At 46.1% G+C, this 20,518-nt stretch overlaps 1 protein-coding gene across 2 annotated transcripts in view; it reads right to left on the minus strand.

Annotated features, from left to right (window-relative positions):
* Positions 1-20,518, minus strand: part of atrnl1a (attractin-like 1a) — a 398,015-nt gene that overhangs the window by 209,734 nt on the left and 167,763 nt on the right. For both annotated transcript variants that reach the window (XR_007892410.1, XM_051648603.1), the window contains exon 21: positions 3,284-3,377. Coding sequence is in view for 1 of the 2 variants with exons in the window: in XM_051648603.1 (XP_051504563.1) it covers positions 3,284-3,377 (94 nt within the window). In the remaining variant the exon portion in view is untranslated. The remainder of the gene's footprint in view (positions 1-3,283; positions 3,378-20,518) is intronic.

Here is a 20,518-nt window from a genome sequence, read left to right on the forward strand (position 1 = left end):
TTTTATAAGCTGACACAAACTGACAAAAAAGCATCCACCAGAGTGGCGTATGACAACGCAAAACTTACCAGCCAAATAGAAAATTTACCCTCATTTGGCGCTTGACAGTTGTTAATTTCGGGCCCTGTATACACCTGTAGGCTGTCCTGTTAACAATTGATAATTTATTTAAATTCAGTCATTACTTATAAACTCACTGAGCACTTTATTAGGAACACCTGTACACCTACTTTTTTATGCTATTCTCTAATCAGCCAATAATGTGTTCAGTGCATAAAATAATGCAGATACAGGTCAGGAGCTTCAGTTAACGTTTACATCAACCATCAGAAAACATCCAGTGAGCGGCAGTTCTGTGGACGGAAACGTGTTGTTGATGAGAGAGGTCAACGGAGAATGGCCAGACTGGTTCAAGCTGATAAAGGCTACAGTAACTCAGGTAGCCACTCTGTACAATTGTAGTGAGCAGAATAGCATCTCAGAATGCAAAACACATAAAACCTTGAAGCAGATGGGCTACAACAGCAGAAAGACCACGTTTGGCACTTTATTAGGACCAAAGTATTCCCAATAAAGTGCTCAGTGAGTGTATGTAAATATCTGTAATGTTCAAAAGTTTCATCAAGACAGTACTAATTAAAAAACTAAATGCCATTTGTAGGATTCCTGTTATTAAATGATAAACATCTTGTAGATTACTCAACGTATATGTACATGCATGAGCAGAACTGTGAATAAGAACATAACTGAGAACTCAAGTTGGTCTTCTGAGCTATGAAAGACCATCCTCTGGGCAAATACATTTTTGCTCTGGGGAAGCCACTCTGGTGTTTACATAATTCAGTGTTACATTCGTTAAATAATATCAATAGGTCACTGAGCAAATATCATGTATGTTTCAGTCTGTTGTGATTGTGTGGTAGGGTACATTGCAGTAATGCTTATAATTCTGCAATATAACTGCAGCAGGCATGTGAGCATGTGATGTTGGTGCGGCTATCCTTATGAGGACTCTCCATAGACATAATGATTTTTATACTGTACGAACTATAGATTCTATCCCCTAACCCTAACCATACCCCTAAACCTAACCCTCACAAAAAAACTATCTGCATTTTTACATTTTCAAAAAAACATCTTTTAGTATGTTTTTTAAGCGATTTGAAATATGGGGACACTAGAAATGTCCTCATAAACCATATTTATAGCATAATACCCTTGTAATTACCAGTTTGTAACCTAAAAAAAATGTCCTCGTAAACCACCAAATGGAATCATTCCTACAGAAACCTGTAGAAAAAAAAACTACTATAGATGGATCTCTCTATCTGTACATTAAATATGAGATGTTTTGATCACTATTACAACAATTACATTCAAATAAAACAGTAACGAAAGGAAGTTTAATTTAATGTCATGTCATGACAAAGTTCTCGTGAACTTCTGTTGTTTTTAGCACTATACAATGGAAGGTCTTGCTTTGAACGTCACTGTGAACAAGCGTTTTATAAAAGCGCACCACATGTCATGATTTTTACAAAAAATGACTTACATTTTGGGTTTGTTTCTCACCAAACCTAACCAAAGAAGACTTGAAATATGATGCACAAGCCACATGGAGTACTTTTCTGATACCTTTGGGTGCTTTTTTAAGTCACTGTCAACTGCCATTGTAGTGAATAGATGAATGGGGGAGATATTCACTTACATTTTTTCCATTTGTGTTCCGCTAAAATAATCATATGGATTTGGAATGACATGAGGGTAAAAAAATTATAACATAATTTACAGTTTTGGGTGAACGATTCCTTTGTTATGTACGCAACTTCATAAGTCCTCTCATGATCATGATAGAAGGAGGGAGGTGCCCTGTTACATGCTCGAAGCCTTGTGATTCAGCACTCAGTACTGAGTGTTTTAAAAACACATTTTGCCATTTATCACATTGGGTGAGTCACCATAAACCTGTCTTTAATCACTTTAGCAGTTCCCATGGTGACAATGAAGTATATAAGAGTGCCAGCCACTTCATGCACATTAACTATGTAACCTTGTTGGTGACTGTACACAACAACAGCAGGACAAAAACATATGGCTTACCAGCTGACCTAATATTTTTTGGCTAATCTTCGAATGCTGCGTTGCTGAGAACTTGACTCATTGGCGTTATATATAAAATCAGCAATTGTTGGAAGACCCTGTACTGTTCTGAGCAGAGGGGTATTCTAGTCTAGTTCATAAAAAAAATTAGTCAAATATTGAGAATATAGTACAATGACATTCTAAACAGCTTGCACCATATTTGGTTGGTTTCTATCAAATCATTTCATCCAAGTATGTTTGAATTTTCATAATTATTTATTACGCAGTTTGTGCTGTTTTGGTCTAGTTGGTGGACCTTTTATTTTTTTTTATTTTTTTTATTTATGCTACGTAGTTTGTGCTGTTTTGGTCTAATTGGTGGACCAGTATAGTCACGCTGTTCATTCCACAGCATCCTGAATATTGTCCCCCACAATCAGAGCATAAAATGCGAAAAAAGTCTGATTCCGTGTGTGCATACTCATGAGTCATATTAGTGTATTGTCACACACCTAGTGCTGAATAAACATACCTACATGTATGTCAGTTCCACTTCTATGTAGAGTATGTTGAATACACTGCATGAGTTAAACATCAACCAGGGCTTTTGGAGGCAACCGCCACATTAAACAGTATCAACAAACAAGGCAAATCCATCCATGCATTTCAGGCATGCCTTTGAAGTAATTTAGCTTGTGCTTCATCTTACATTGGACCCATGAATCAATTGAGTGATTTTAAAGAAAAAATAGATGGATGAACTTTTGAGAACTATGCTTAAGTCCTGGGGAACCCATTACTGCTTAATAAATGATCAGTGCCAGTAGCAGTGGTGCAGTCTGTTACAAATACATCCATACAGCAGTCCGTTTCTATGGGCCTCAAAATGTATACACACATATATCCACATACATAGGGAAGGTTGTCAGCCCCAATAGTGCCATTTGAGCCACTGATTACCTCCCTTTGAGGCTCACTGACACAGCACAGCAGAGAGTTCCATTCAAATTAATGTTCTAGTGTTTTGGAAGGAATTAATAACAGAGAGCGTTAAATTTGTGAATAAAATGTGGCATGATGCTAATGAGCATATGATAATGTGAGGAAACTTTCAACGCTTAATTGAAAGGCGATGTCTACCACTTTCTGACTGACAGGCCAGTGGGAGGATGTTGATGATGGGTGATTTAGTCATACTCACAGCTGGCATTGGTCCCCTTTGACCCCTTTAGTGGTACAGTAGCATTTCCCTGAGCTGGAGTGGCAGATGTTAGCATGGTTGTTACATCTGCAGGCTGGAGAAAGGAAACAGAAGACATAGATATAAGCTCTGTAACAAAATCTAGTGAGCTGCCTTTGGAGGCAGCATTTTAAGGCACCATAGATACGCTCCAGTAGATTGTTTCAAAAGATACCCAACTTAAAGCTCATGTGTGTATTATTTTCGATGTTAAAGTTCTTTCTCATATCCCATCCTAATATGCAGAATCAACTATAAGACATTTATAGGCTGATTCTCATCTAAAAGTGTAACACTGGTGCTATAAAAACATTCCTTTTTTTGGAGCGGGACTATCTGTTTTTTCAACCAATGTATGACAGGGAGTGTTTTCTGGAATCTATTTGAAAACAGTGATTATTTTTGCAATTTCATCTGGTGACTGTAATGGCACAGAAATTATACACACGACAGCTTTAATTATGCTTCCTCATAAAATAGCTTCTTTTGGCCAAATTCTAAGGCAGCATCGCATGTATAAAATAGACCCAAGGTGGCAAAAGAGGTGAGATTATAAATACTCTTATAATTAATTCATCACTAAAAGGTACTGATACCAAAAAGTTATTAAAAATTGTGAGTCCCACGTGGAGCACTATTTGTGTGGCACATGGAGTTGCTGCAAATAGAGCATCCAAATTGGACATTTGTGAGGTTCCATGATGGTTAGTGTGCTGTTTTAGAAAGCAGCTGTTTATGTAGACAGTTGGTAGCGAGACAGCTCACTAGTTAATGGAACATATCCTTAGACAGAAAGAAGACAAGATAGTTTTAATAGTCACTAAAAACAAGGCAGAGTTTGCATATCAGCAATTGGGTTTAACAAACCGAAGCTTACAACTCAGGACCCAGCATTTCCTTTTCTCATTACAGATGCAATTCTTATTAAAGGTTATCAGATAGTAATCAGAATGAAACCACACACAAAGACTGAGTATAACAGTGCTGCAGAGACCATGGATCTAAGCTGGAGAGTGCATTACACAAAAGCAAGAGTTCATTATGCAGATTAACATCACTAAAGTCTGGCTCCTAAAAAAGCAAACAAGAGACTATTCCTTTCTTTACATCCCTCTGACAAGAGTTCTACAGACCAAGCAAGATGAAAAAAATGTTCATCAAAAAGATAAGTGATGTACAAAAGTCTTAAGGAAGCCCTGTAAATTTAGGCTGGTTTGGATTCACCTAACACCGTTCAAACCTTTTTCAGTGGAACGCAGTGAAATGGAACCGAATGCAGGGGTGTCGAGACCCGGGTCTTGACACTGCATAATTTTATAAGTAATAGTTGTGGCGGGACATTCAAAAAACAGTGAGAGATGCAAAAAAGCAGTTGAAGTCTTCTGTCTGAATGTGTATGGCTGTAGCAAACCTTATTTATCAACTGTAAGCATGCTATTTAAAGCAAAAATATAAAAACATAAAAATATAGATAGAGTTTAATTTACTAATTGACTAATTGGATGTTGAACGATTAGTCTACCATCATGATCCATCCCTAATCTAGACCCTCATGCACCATGATCAAGATACTTAATACCAGGTTCCTCTAGTGGGAATGTCCCTGATGGATAAAAGTTTCTTCTAATTGACTACTGTCTTAAGGACTGGGCTGTTAAACATACAGACATACACAATCATAGCAAGTTTATGTCCCACAAGGGTTGATTCATGAACCATTATTAACCATCATCAACCACCAATCATGATCCAGCAAGGCACTTAACCCCAAGGATGTGCCATGAATTACTGTCGGAAATGAGTTGATTCATTAGCCATCACCACTGGGAATTTGAGGTGACCCCAAAAATGATTTTCCTCGAGTAGGATGTGTTCCTGGATCAACATCTTTTTAATGGTTTTAAAACAACATTACTGTCAAATCAACGTACTCCTAACCCAAACGCTAACCATAACTTACCTAAAAATCAAAGGGAAATGATAGGCTGATAAGATTGTTGTTCAAGCTCCAAGCCTTACTTTAAAATCTGACATGTTGAGAGGAATTTTGTTTGTGTACTAACAATAATGGTGATCCAGCAATATGTCCTACTTGTCAAAGTCATTGTGTGTCCTTGAGTCAGACACTTAACCCTAGGTATTGGTATACTTGCAAGTAAACTGCAAGTCGCTTTGGTTAAGAGCATCTGCTAAATGACTATCTACTGACTGTAGGGCCTATTTCTTTTCTAACAGGCATCTGAGGGTTTTTGTAGCTAAGGATGCAGGTGTTTGTCAGTACATTCATCTCCATCAAACAGAGACACAGAGGTGATTGCGCATTAGGATGAGGTGCTGTGTTTATGTTGATCTTGTCACATGTCTAAATTCTCTACACATCAATGAACTGGTTTAATCAGAGTTGGAGTCTTGATCTTGTGGTCTTGGTCTCAAAACATCATGAGACCATATAAAGGCGGTCTTGGTCTGGATCTGGTTCTGGTTACTCAGTGTCTTGGTCTGGGTCTGGGTCTTGGCATATGGTCTTAGTCAAGACCGCAGTGTATTACCAGTGCACTAAATGTAATAATTATTTCAACCACTAGTTGCTGTGGCATCTTAACAATTACTGAGAATTTGCAAGTACTTCTGCCTCTATGTCATCATGCATGCTTCGACAAGCACAAAAACTATGGTCTAACAACACAAAGCAATCATTAGTGATTTATGGTTATAACTGCCGTGTAGACGTCATGACTTTACTCGCAGTAGGCGCGGGACCAATAATCTTGTTATGTTACGGGAGTTGTAAGTGGGAGTGACCGGTATTATTATGAGTTTTTGGAGGCAGTAGGGCTGCACAATTATGACTAAAATCATAATTGAAATTAATTTTTCTTGATATTGTAATCGCTATTTATAATATCGATTAATATAAATGTATTGCATGCCGTATTATTTATGTAACTACACATTCCAAATAAGCTGAAAACTGTGTTCTGAATTAATTAATTGCTGTTCTATGCATCAGTAAATCAAGACAGTGATTAAACGGTCAACTTCACATTGTTCCTCTTAACAGCATGAAAAACAACTGTTATTCAAATTGTGATTATATTATATACAGAAAGCGAGCAAAGAACACTCCCTTTATAATCACTGAAGCTGTCAATCACTTCAGTTTAGTGTGAACTCACTGTCTGAGTTCTGCACTCTCGCTAAAACTCCTGTTATAATCAATGAAGCTGTATACACTGCACTATAAAAAAAATTTTTTTTTAAATTTTGTAATTTATTTACATTGTTTCTACAACTTGTTGTTTATAATAAGATAATTCGCGAGAGTGCAGCAGCAGAATTCAGTCTGTTAGCGTGCGATGAGAGGATTTCTTCTGCTCCGGTGCGCCGGCAACTTAAACTTAAACGCCTCTGATTGGCCATTGCATTCATGCGCTCAATAGACATGTCTGTGATTTTTTTTTAAATATACATTGTTATTTTTTTATATTGATAATTCTTATGAAACACAATTCTCAATTACCCATGGTTTTGGGAAGTCCGACTAATTTCTGCTAATCAGTTCTTTCAAACTGTTCTTTTCAATTATTGCAATTTTTTTGTTTTACATCAGCATTTGTGTTTCTTTATTTCGATCAGAGATGATCAGTGTTATTGTCAGTGAAGAACATTCTGTTTGTGCATAGTTTTTTTAATAGTTTAATTATCCAACAATATTTTTCAGTTAAGTTTCCATCTCTCGGTTTAACTTTGGTTAGCAAAGATGAATTTGGCATTTAATTTTAATATGTGAATCAGCCATCTGTGGTTTGCGAGTTCATTTGTGATGCAAAAAATGTTGAAGAATTTTTATTTTTATTTTTTTTTTTCATAATTTTGAACCAATCCTAAAGCAATCAGATAAGTATTCACTAAGAATACATTAAAATCCTATTGGTCTGGGTCTTGGTCTTGGGGATAGGTCTTGGTCTGGATCTGGGTCCAGAACGGTCTAGTCTTGGTCTGGGTCTAGTCTTGGTCTCGAGGGGTCTAGTCTTGGTCTGGGTCTTATATGGTCTGGTCTTGACTACACCTCTGGGTTTAATTAGTGTTTATTTACAAGAGTATGGCAGTATGTTTGATACCACATGCCACATGAGTCTTCTTCATTACATCCATTACACAAATGTCAGCAGATTCCACACGGCTTAAACTCACTCTCCACTCACAGTGTCATATGTGATTAGACTATAAAATGAAGTAACTGCTTTCACAGAGAGACCACGCATAAATATGTTTTCATTTTCACTTGTTTACGTAAACAGTATGGGTTACATTTCTCAGACAGCTCTGCCAGTCACAGATTTTATTTTGGAGCCAGACACTCAGGGCAAAGGTCGGTCATGTATTCAAAATCTAACAAATAAAGGGAAAAAAAGAGTGAGGGAGAAAGGGAGGGAAGAGAACACAGTCTTGTGTATCAAGAGGCTTTACAGCTTGTTAGCTTTTTATCTTCAGGCCTGTTCTGTACAAACCTCTCTGTTCAAATTCCCTTAGCATGCACTGCAGTGGCTCTTTCATACTGGCCAAAGGAAAACATTAATTTTTTACAACTTAAAACATGTATTAGTGGAGCTTGCTAAAGCAAGCATCACTATTGCTAATACTGCAGTTGCAATCAAAATTATTCAACCCCCCTGACCAGCAATACATTCTGGTGATGTGAATTAAAACATCTTGGTTACTTTCGCAACCTCCGTTCCTTGATGGAGGGAACAAGATGTTGTGTCGATGTAGTGACACTAGGGGTCACTCTTAGAGCCGCAAACACCTCTGATCTTTGAGAAAAGGCCAATGGGAATTGGCGAGTGGAATTTGCATGCCACTCCCCTGGACATATGGGTATAAAAGGAGCTGGCTTGCAACCACTCATTCAGGTTTTGTGCTGAGGAGCCGAGACAAGGTCCCGGCCATTTCAGCGGGTAGTTCAGTGTTGTGGCAGGAGGGACACAATGTCTTGTTCCCTCCATCAAGGAACGGAGGTTACGAAAGTAACCAAGACATTCCCTATCTGTGACTCACTCGACGTTGTGTTGATGTATTGACACTAGGGGTCCCTATACGAAACGCCACAACTAGCTGAACTGTGTTACGTGGACTGGCGGTGTGAGACGGGTAGACTATTGCGTGCTGCGTAGCCAGCTCCTACGAGCATTGTACGGTCCACAAGTCGACTGCCCAAAAATGGGGACAGGCTGCCCCAGCTGTGGCTTCTTCTCTTTTTCTTTCTCCCCGAAAAAGAATGGAAATCTTGTTCAGCTGGGGGCCATTAAGTGTCTGCATCGGTGAGGTGTCCCTTCCCAAGGGGAAGACACCGTGGAGACCACACCCTACCCGAAGGAGAGGTAATTGTGTGGAAATATGTCACATAGTCTTACCGAGCTTGTCGGCAGTGTCGCATGTGGAGAAGTCCCCGTGGTAGGTCCTACCCAGAGGGGAGGATCTCTACAACACGGCAACCGGTGGCAGAGGGAACTCTGCACAAGGAAGATGTGGGTTTACCAACGGGGAAACAGTCTTGCGGAAGATACATCACACAGGGTTACATACAGGCAACCGGCGCATGTGGAGCACCTACCCCAGCACAGGGCCTATTAGCTCACGTTCTGGGCCGGCATCAAGTTTCTCCTCCAACTCACCTGTCACAGGGCTAAGGAGGAAGGACATCCAGGGTCCACAACCTCGTGAACATGGCTGGGGGGTAAAAGCGCACGTCTCTGCCTCCAGGAGGGGGAAGGCGCTATGCGCAAGTGGTACACCAAGCCAGTTGTCCCGCAAACGTACTTGTTCATACCTGACAACACACTGGACAAAACCAGTTCAACCCAGAGATTGTAGAACCTCGCAAAGGTGTTGGGTGTTGCCCAGCCCGCTACTCTGCAGATGTCTGGTAAAGAGGCGCCACTGGTCAGAGCCCAGGAGGCTGCCACACTCCCAGTAGAGTGTGCTCATAGCCCCAAGGGGGGCGGCACATCCTGGGCATGATATGCCAAAGCGATGGTGTCAATGACCCAGTGGGTAATCTTCTGTTTGGAGACAGCACTCCCTTTCCGCTGTCCTCCAAAGCAGACAAAGAGCTGCTCAGAGCGTCTAAAGCTCTGCATGTGATCCAAATAGATGCATAAAGCACGCACCGGACACAGCAATGACAAGACTGGGTCTGCCTCCTCTTGGGGCAGCGATTGCAGGTTCACCACCTGATCCCTAAACGGGGTCACGGGAACTTGGGCACATAGCCCGGTTGGGGTCTCAGGACCACTTGAGAGTATTCCGGACCGAACTCCAGGCACATGTCGCTGACAGAGAATGCCTGCAGGTCCCCTACCCTCTTGATGGACGTGAGTGCAGTCAGGAGGGCTGTCTTTAAAGAGACCGCCTTTAGCTCAACTGACTCCAGGGCTCAAACGGGGCTCCCTGCAGGACCACGGAGAGATCCCATGAGGGAATGAAGTGCGGTCTGGGAGGATTCAACCTCCTCGCACCTAAGGAACCTGATGATCAGGTAATGTTTCCCTAAATACTTACCTTCAACTGCATTGTGGAGCACCGCCATAGTGGCCATGTACAGCCTCAAGGTGGGGGGGACAGCCGCCCTACCAGCCTCTCCTGCAGGAAGGAAAGCACTGTGACTGCGCACCTCTGGGTGTCTTCGTGTCTGAAGAACACCACTTACATGCTTACAGGCACCTCGTAGAGGGAGCCCTAGCCTGAGTGATCGTGTCAACCACCATTGGTGGTAGGCCACATAGGTCTTCCGCGTCCTGTTCAAGGGCCAGACATGAACATTCCAGAGGTCTGGTCATGGGTGCCAGATGTTGCTCCGTCCCTGAGAGAGGAGAACCCTCCTCAGGGGAATTTTCCAAGGAGGGGCTGTCACGAGGAGTGTGAGGTCCGAGACCCAAGTCTGGGTGGGCCAGTAGGGTGCCACTAGGATGACCTGCTCCTCTTCCTCCCTGACCTTGCACAGGGTCTGTAGGCTCACTGGGGAGGTACGCATACTAGCGTGGCCCCTGGGGCCAGCTGGGTGCCAGCGCATCTGTGCTGAGGGAAGCCTCGGTCAGGGAGTCCCAGAGCGGGCAGTGGGAGGATTCCCGGGAAGCGAATAGGCTTACCTGTGCTTGACTGAATTGACTCCAAACCAGCTGGACCACCTGGGGGTGGCATCATGCCTGCCATAAATGTGCAGTGTCCAGAGATCGCAATAACGATGGCCGTAAACACTGGCTGTGTGACCCAGGAAATGAGGAAATCGCTCCTTTTCTGAACATGTGGATACCACAGCCTATCAGGCATGCGGCGAATGAAAGAAAAGGCAACAAAGGATTCTCCTCCTGGCCCTCCACTGGGGGATGGAGTGGTCTGCTTACCATCTCTAGGCCTGCAGCAGGTCTCCACGTGTCTGGGTCGCCCGTCTCAGTGGCGGCTAGAAGCCTTCCTCGGGTTCTTGGCGGCGGCCCGTGAGACGGGGGGTAGTCTGCTTCCTGCGGGTGGCTCTACGCCGGGGCCGGGCGCTGCCTGGTGACGAGCAGACGGGGTGTGGGATCTTGATCCACGCCAGGGCAGGATATGCTGAATAGCCTCTGTCTGCTTCTTAACCGCCGAGAACAGCTGGGCAAAGTCCTCGACAAATAGGCCGACCTGGGAGACAGGGATGTCAAGGAACCGTACCTTGTCAGCCTCCCTCATCTCGATCAAGTTGAGCCATAGGTGGCGCTCCTGGACCACCAGGGTGGACATTGCCTGCCCGAGAGTCCACGACGTGACCTTCTTCACCCGGAGGGTGAGATCGGTCACCAAGCACAGCTCCTGCATCAATCCCGGGTCAGAACAACCCTCGTGCAGCTCTCTTAGCTCCTTGGCTTGGTGCACCTGCAGGAGAGCCATGGCATGCAGGGCGGAGGCGGCCTGTCCAGCAGCACTGTAGGCTTTAGTCGCCAGAGATGACGTAAACATACAGGCGTTGGACGGGAGTCTCGGGCGGTTCCACCAAGTGGTGGCGTTTTGCAGGCACAGGTGCACCGCAACCACCTTATCCACCTGAGGAATCGTAGAGTACCCCCTGGGAGCTCCACCGTTGAGGGTAGTGAGAGCTGAAGAGCTCAGAGATCGGGTTTGGGCAGTGAAAGGTGCCCGCCATGACCTCGTGAGCTCCTCATGCACCTCTGGGAAGAAAGGGACCAGGGTGGGGCGTGGCTGTGAGCGGCGCTCCGAGCCCAGGAACCAATCGTCAAGCTGCGAGGGTTCAGGGGGGAGTGGAGGGTTCCACTCCAGCCAACGCTCGCAGCTGCCCGGGCAAGCATAGCAGCAAGCTCTGCGTCGGCCTGCGACTGGGAGACCTCACACAAAGGTGGGAGCCCAGTCGAGTCCTTGGCATCAGAGTGGACCAGCCCGCTCTCCGATGCTGCGATCGAGAGCTCATCCACTTCGCGAGTGCCGAATGAGATCATGAATTCACCCTGAGACGAGCCGGCGGTCTCATCCCAGTGGGGTGAACGAGCGTACTGGGGAATGGGAGGTCTGTGGGGGGTTACCCAGTGGAGCAGCTCCCATTGGGGTCCCCAAATCGCCCCCAGTGCTAACCGACGTGGCTTCAAACCCATAGGTAGAAGGACCGAGGCGGGGAGCCACTGTGGTGGCTTTCCCTCTAATGAAGGAAAGCCATGACCACAATGTTGTCATGGTCATGCTCTCGCAGTGAGAACATGACCCGTCCATGAACGCTGTCTCCACGTGGGCAGCGCACAAGCACGTAAGACAGCGATCATGGCCATCGGAAGTGGAGAGGTAACGACTGCCACCAGGAAATAAACACAGATGGAGAGGCATCTTTAAAAAGACACTCTCCATCAGTGCCACTCTTTTAGTAGTGAAAATATACTCTTTTATTGCAAGAATATATACTCATTTAGACTGTCGAAGCGCCCAGGGGCATTCTCTGCACTCCACCGGTGTGCGAGGGGGAGAAGCCGCTGTAATGCGCCGTAAATCCAACAGCTTTTGTAGAGGTGAATGGATCAGCGGAGGAATTCAGCTTGCTGAAATACAACCGCTCAGCTCCGAAGAAAAAATCTGAATGAGTGGTTGCGAGCCAGCTCCTTTTATACCTGTATGTCCGGGGGAGTGGCATGAAAATTCCACTCGCCAATTCCCATTGGCCTTTTCTCAAAGATCAGAGGTGTTTGGGGCTCCCAAGAGTGACCCCAAGTGTCACTACATTGACACAACGTCGAGTGAGTGACAGATAGGGAACACAATTAAAACCTCAGTAAACAGTCAAAGTAAGTTCCCTATCTGTCACTCACTCGATGTTGTGTCGATGTAGTGACACTAGGGGTCACTCTTGGGAGCCCGAGACACCTCTGGTCTTTGATAAAAGGCCAATGAAAATTGGCAAGTGGTATTTGCATGCCACTCCCCCGGACATACGGGTATAAAAGGAGCTGGTATGCAACCACTCATTCAGATTTTCTCTTCGGAGCCGAACGGTCATGATCATTGAGCTGAATACTACTGTTCATTCACCTCTGCTGAATCTGATGCCGCATTTCAGCGGCTTCTCCCTCCTCTGCACTGGTGCACTGCAGAGAACGCCCCTGGGCACTTCGGCAGAAAAACAAGAGAGTATATTTTCTGAAAGAGCTTTTTCCTCCTCTAAAAGAGTATATATTTCTCTAAAAGAGCGGCACACACGGTACGTCTTTTTAAAGATGCGTCTTTTTAAAGATGCCTTTCCGATTGTGTGTTATTCCTGGTTGCGGTCGTTATCTCTCAACTTCGGATGGTCATGATCACTGTCTTTCGTGTCTGGGTGCGACCCACATGGAGGCAGCGTTTGTGGATGATTCATGTTCTCATTGCGAGAACATGACCATGGCAACGTTGCGGTCGCGAACATGAACATGACCCCAGCAGCTCCCCGCCTCTGTCCTTCTACCTACGGGTATGAGGCAAGCGCGGCTAGCACTGGGGGCGATTTGGGGACACCAATGGGATCGTCTCCGCCGGGTATCCCCCCGCAGACCTCCCATTCCCCAGCACACTCATCTGCCCCAACCGGGCTTCCGGATGTGTTCGCCGGCTCATCTCACGGCGAGTCTGGCTTCTTGTTCGGAGCCCGTGAAGATGATGAGCTCTCGAGCGCAGCATCGGAGAGCGGGCTTGTCCAGTCGGACGCAGAAGCCTCAGCTGGGCTTCCCCCTTCGGGGACGACTGCCCAGTCACAGGCCGATGCCAAAATGATGGACATGCTTTCTCAGGCGGCCGCGAGCGTCGGGTTAGAGTGGAACCCTCTGCTCTCCCCTGAACCCTCGCAGCTCGATGATTGGTTCCTGGGCTCGCAGCGCCGCTCAAAGCAGCCATGCCCCGCTCCAGTGCCATTCTTCCCGGAAGTGCACGAGGAACTGACGAAGTCGTGGAGAAACCTTTTACTGCCCGGCCCCGATTCCGCAGTTCCCCCGCTCTCACTACCCTTGATGGCGGGGCGGCCTGGGGCTATACGGCGATTCCCCCAGTGGATAAGGTGCTCGTGGTCCACCTATGCCCTCAGAGCGCCGCCACCTGGCGCGGACGCCCTAAGCTCCTGTCCAAGCCCTGTAGGCTCACGTCGTCCCTGACAGCTAAAGCCTACAGCGCTGCTGGACAAGCCACCTCTGCCCTACATGCCATGGCTCTCCTGCAGGTCCACCAAGCCAAGGTGTTGAAAGAACTGCACGAGGGTAGTTCCGCCCCAGATTTGATGCAGGAACTGCGCTCGGCTACCGACCTCGCACTCCGAGCGACGAAGGTCACGGTGCAGTCTCTCGGGCGGACGATGGCCACACTAGTAGTCCAGGAGCGCCACCTTTGGCTCAACCTGGTCGAGATGGGCGAGGCCAACAAGACATGGTTCCTTGCTGCCCCCATTTCCCAGGCAGACCTATTCGGCGACACCGTCGAGGACTTTGCCCAGCAGTTCTCGGCGGTGAAGCAGCAGATGGAGGCAATCCGGCACATCCTGCCCCGGCGCGGCTCAAGATCCCGCACCCCGTCTGCTCGTCGCCAAGGGCGTCCCCCTGCGGTGACTGCACCGGCTCCGCCGCAGCCCGCCCCTTCGGTCTGGCCCTGGCGTGGAGCCCACAGCAGGAAGCAAACGCCACCCGTCTCACAGCCGGCGTCTAAGAACCCACGGAGGTCCTCAAAGCACCCCTGAGACGGGTGGCCCAGGGATGAGGGAACCCACTCACGTGGAGCTAGTAAAAAGACCACTCCATCCCCCGGTGGAGGGCCAGGTAGAAAATCTTTTGTTGCCTTTTTGTTTGATTTCGCCGCATGCCCAAGTGGCTGTGGTACCCAACAGTTCAGCAAAAGAGCGGCTTCCTTCCTCCCTGGGTCACATACCCAGTGTGTACAGTTGTCACCACGACTACCATCCATGGGTTTTTTCTTGCTGGATTGGCGCTCCAGCGGTGGCCTTTCCGCCCCTGAGCGCCCAGCTGTGGCACACAGCCGCCCCCGATGTGGCGGCCTCCACGGGTTACGAAAACAGGTCTCTTCCTCCCCGTCCCAGGCTGTTCCGGGGGTGGTCACAAGGAGCCAGGTAAGTGCTTCGATGTCCCTAGACTCAGCACGGCCACGACGTGGTGTGGCACCTCGAGCTCCACCCCACCGCGAGGCCCCACCTGCTGGTACGTCCGACAATGTTGTCCCCTTGGTCCCCAAGCTCCTCCCGGTTCAGAGCATCTCTTTGCTTGGTTTGGAGTTGGACTCAGTCTCCTTGACGGCGCGCCTCACGAACGAGCACGCCCAGTCGGTGCTGGCCTGTTTGAAGGCATTCAAACAGAAAACAGCGGTTCCACTGAAACTTTTTCAGAGGCTCCTGGGGCATATGGCGTCCTCGGCAGTGGCCACCCCGCTCGGGTTGATGCATATGAGGCCGCTTCAGCACTGGCTCCAGACTCGAGTCCCGAGATGGGCATGGCGCCACGGGACACATCATGTGGCCATCACGTCGGTCTGTCACCATCTTTTCAGCCCTTGGACCGACCTCTCGTTTCTACGGGCAGGTGTTCCTTTAGAACTGGTCTCCAGGTGCGTCATGGTCACGACAGATGCCTCCAAAATGGGCTTGGCCGTTGTTTGCAACGGGCACACAACCGCCGGCCTCTGGACGGGCCCGCGACTACATTGGCACATCAACTGCCTCGAGTTGTTGGCAATTCTGCTCGCACTGCGGAGGTTCCGGCTGTTGATTCAAGGCAAGCACGTGTTAATTCGGACAGACAACACAGCAACGGTAGCATATGTCAACCGCCAAGGCGGTCCGCGCTCTTGTGGTATGTCACAACTCCACCCTCAGCTCATGGCCTCATACCCATAGGTAGAAGGACCGAGGTGGGGAGCTGCTGGGGTGGCTTGCTTTCTTACGAAACAAGCCGCAACCGCAACGTTGCCATGGTCATGTTCTCGCAATGAGAACATGAGCCATCCACAGGACGACCTGGTCGCCTCCCAAGAATCCTCCCACTGCCCGCTCTGGTATGCCCTCACCGAGGCTCCCCTCAGCATAGGCGTGCTGGCACACAGCTGGTCCCCTGGCATACGCAAATATGCGTTTCCCACAGTGAGCCTGCTTGCACAGACCCTGTGCAAGGTCAGGGAGGACAAGGAGCAGGTCATCCTGGTAGCACCCTACTGGCCCACCCAGGCATGGTTCTCGGACCTCATGCTCCTCACGACAGCCCCCACCCCCCGGCGAATTCCCCTGAGGAAGGACCTTCTTTCTCAGGGAAGGGCACCCTCTGGCACCTGCGCCCAGACCTCTGGAATCTCCATGTCTGGCCCCTACGGTGGTAGACACGATCACTCAGGCTAGGGCCCCCTCTACGAGGCACCTGTATGCCTTTAAGTGGCGTCTGTTCACTAAGTGGTGTTCTTCCCGACGCGAAGACCACCAGAGATGCGCAGTCGGATCAGTGCTTTCCTTCCTGCAGGAGAGGTTGGAAGGGAGGCTGTCCCCTTCCACCTTGAAGGTGTACATTCCCACCATAGCAGTACACCACGACGCAGTCGACAGTAAGTCCTTAGGGAAGCACGACCTGATCATCAGGTTCCTAAGAGGCGCCAGGAGGCTGAATCCCTCTAGACCGCACCTCGTTCCCTCATGGGACCGCTCTGTAGTTCTTCAGGGTCTACAGAGAGCCCCCTTTGAGCCTTTGCAGTCAGCCGAGCTTAAGGCACTCTGCTTGAAGACTGCCCTCCTGACTGTGCTCACTTCCATCAAGAGGGTAGGTGACCTGCAAGCATTCTCTGTCAGCGAAACGTGCCTGGAGTTCGGTCCGGGTTACACTCACGTGATCCTGAGACCCCGACCGGGCTATGTGCCCAATGTTCCCACCACCTCTTTTAGGTACCAGGTGGTGAACCTGCAAGCACTGTCCCAGGAGGAGGCAGACCCAGCCCTGTCGTTGCTGTGTCCGGTAAGCGCTTTACGCATCTATTTGGATCGCACACAGGGCTTTAGAATCTTTGAGCAGCTCTTTGTCTGCTTTGGTGCACAGCGGAAAGGAAGCGCTGTCTCCAAGCAGAGGATAGCACACTGGCTCATTGACGCCATAACTATGGCATATCTCGCCCAGGACATGCCGCCCCTGGTAGGGCTACAAGCCCATTCTACCAGGGGTGTAGCGGCTTCCTGGGCCCTGGCCAGAGGTGCCTCTCTAACAGACATTTGCAGAGCAGTGGGCTGGGCAACACCCAATACCTTTGCAAGGTTCTACAACCTCCGGGTGGAACCGGTTTCGTCCCAGGTAGTGGCACGCAACACAAGCGGATAAGCCCGGGATAGCTGGCCGGGTGTATTGCTTGCACATAGCGCCTTCCACCTCCTTTTGAGCTGAAGACATGCGCCATTAAATACTAAGCATGGTTACTTGTGTCCCTCCAGCCACAATGCTGAACTACCCGCTGAAATGTCCGGACCTTATATCGGCCCCTCAGCATAAAACCTGAATGAGTGGTTGCATACCAGCTCCTTTTATACCCGTATGTCCGGGTGAGTGGCATCCAAATACCACTCGCCAATTTTCATTGGCCTTTTATCAAAGACCAGAGGTGTCTCAGGCTCCCAAGAGTGACCCCTAGTGTTACTACATCGACACAACATCTCGTTCCCTCCATCAGGGAACGGATGTTACACAAGTAACCATGACGTTTTTAATACACATTTGAGTGATTTTGAGAACAAAGATTTCGGTTTACCCACATTTTAAAATAATAAATAACTAATTCTCTCCACAAATGTCATGTCAAAAATATTTAACCCCCAAAGTCAATCATTTGTGGAGCATCCTTTATCCTTAATAACAGCAAATAAATGTTTCAGGTAAGTGTTCTCAGGCTTCGGACACCTCTCTATTATAATTTTTACACATTTCTCATGAGCAAAAGCTTCCAGCTCATTGACATTCTTTGGTTTCTGTGCTGCCACTGCTTCCTTGAAATCCCAACAAAGGTTTGTAATGGGATTTTAATGATGGACTGAAAGGGCCATTTAAGGACATTCCACAACCTATCCCTGAACGAGATTTTGGACAACTTGGATGTATCCTTGGTGTTATTGTCTTGCTGGAAAGTCCAGTCATCACCGAGCTTCAATTTACACACTGAAAGCATCACATATTTCATGCCAAAATGGCCTGATACCTGAAAGAATCCATGGTGTCAGTCACATAGTCAGGATAGCTGTTTCCTGCAGCCGCAAAACACCCCCATAACAGGACTGACCCACCTCAATGCTTGACTGTGGGGATGGTGTCGTTCTTGTCATCACCTTGTCATCTTACTCCAGACATACTGCTGACCCATGGGTCTAAAACTAATTTTCAGTTTAGTGTCATACGTCTATAAAACCTTCTTCCAGGACTCCACAGGTCTTTCCTACTTCTTTCCTATTACTTCTTGAATATTAAAGTCAACATTTCCCTTGGTGAAGTTTTGCTTTCTTCCACACCCCAAGAAGGTTGCTGTTGTACCATATTTAAAACATGTATGAATGGTGATGCCAACTTTGTCTACTGGAAATTGAAGTGCCTTGGAAATGTACTTTTAGCCATGACCTTTCTTGTGTAATTAAATAATCTTCTCTATTAGCTTTTGAGACAGCTTACTATTAATTGCATTTTTTGCATAGAAATACATTTTTGCTTATAATGCTAAACTTAAATTTTAAAACTTAAATAAATGCCATTGCAGATTGATGACTTAAGTTTGTTTTAAAACAATTACTTGTGAATCCTTACATATTTAAGAAACAGCTACATGCAATAGGGGCTGAATAATTATGACATGGCTGTATTTAAAAAAAAATCCTGCTATTTACAAATATTAAGTTACATATTCACACTATGACTTTGAATGTGTCATTCAACTGATATAGATGTAAAGTTTAAAAATTCTGGGTCATCAGAAAAGCTTACCTTTGTAAATCCTTACTGTCTTGGGGGGGGGGGTTGAATAATTTCGATTGCAACTGTAAGTATTATACTTTGGAGCAAAACCCGTACGTCACCATTTGTGCTACAAACATGAATGATACCTTAAATTGTGTGGCTTGTTGAGGAGATGTGCAGTTTCTTCACTAAGCACTCGGCTTGACAACAGGAATACAATAAAACAGGTGAAACAATCTATATATATATATATATATATATATATATATATATATATATATATATATATATATATATAAACATATATAAGCCATTTAGGGACCAAAGCCCTCGCTCAGACCCCTGAAATGTTTGAAAACACTCTTAGGCATGGCAAGCATTTTCTAATAGTGAACATTTACTAATTTGGCTCCTAATTTTACAATCATTCATACAAACATATGTACAGCAATGACTAAAATAATCCACATTATAACACTGCATAGACTCCCATTCAGTCTGATGTAGTCCAAAATATATAAAAAACAAGCACACATGATGCAATAACCAGTGCAGTAACATAAAAAAGGCCTCAAATCAACATGTCAGTATAATGAAACAAGCTAATAAAGTTGTGCATGATTTTCACATGAGCATGCATGTTCATTGTGTGTGTGTGTGTGACTCGTGTGCTATTTTGACAGGACTGTGGAGACGGACTGCCTCAGAGTGTTGGTGGCTCCTCTGTGTATGCTGCAAAAAAGATTTATAGCTAAATTATGATGTGTAAAATGTACTCACATTATAGAAGAGGAACAGCACTGCCTGGAGCTGCTGTTTCAGCATATACTCTGAAAGCAATGGACTACAAACACACACTCACTCTCACAAACACATACACAAACGTATGCACACTCACACATACACCATCTCATAAATATTTCTGCCAAAAGCCATCTAGGTCCTGAAGATGACAAAACACATACTCACAACCACGCTTACAATGAAAGTAGTCACCTAATCATGTCTAACAAAACTTATTATGCACAAACATTAGCACACATCTGACATGCTTCATTTAGTACCACAATAAAACTTAATGAAACAAAGGAAATAAATTATATTAAAGGGCGAGAGGAGATAAAGTGATATTTATACACAAACAGAATGCGGAACATTAGTGACAAAACCAGAGTGAAGAATTTCAAACAAATTCTCACAAACAGAAGCATGCACACACACACACACACACACACACACACAACATTAAAGCTGATGAAAGTCTTGACTGGAACACGTGGGCTCAGCCACAATTAATTTTGAGTTTATGGCTGGCTGAAAGTCAAATCTGATAAAAGAGGGGATTTGGGTTTTACTCCTAAACTGTTGTGGCATATTGTTCAAGAAGTGGAAACTGTTTGATTTTTCTTTTTATCTATGTCAAAGTGCCAAACATTTCTATAACTTATATCTACTTGAGAGGAGATGTTCTCATTTTCTCTCATTCATTGAAATCCAAGACAGGTTACTGAGATGAAAACAGCAGAGGGGAGGGTTTACTCATAGCTGTAGTGCCAACAAAGTGAAAAGCCCATTTCCCACAGCCAAGCTTTCTCTATAAATCAGATTTCGTCTTCGTGGTGCAAGCCCCTATGGAGACTATGATTTCTCAGTCGACTAAATCTTACACCCGCACTTGAGGCACAAACACACCACATACAGAGAGAGAAAGTGACTGAGGAAAGAAAGAAAGAAA

The sequence above is a fragment of the Myxocyprinus asiaticus genome, chromosome 21, assembly GCF_019703515.2.
Source record: "Myxocyprinus asiaticus isolate MX2 ecotype Aquarium Trade chromosome 21, UBuf_Myxa_2, whole genome shotgun sequence".
In the NCBI taxonomy this organism is placed as follows: Eukaryota; Metazoa; Chordata; class Actinopteri; order Cypriniformes; family Catostomidae; genus Myxocyprinus; species Myxocyprinus asiaticus.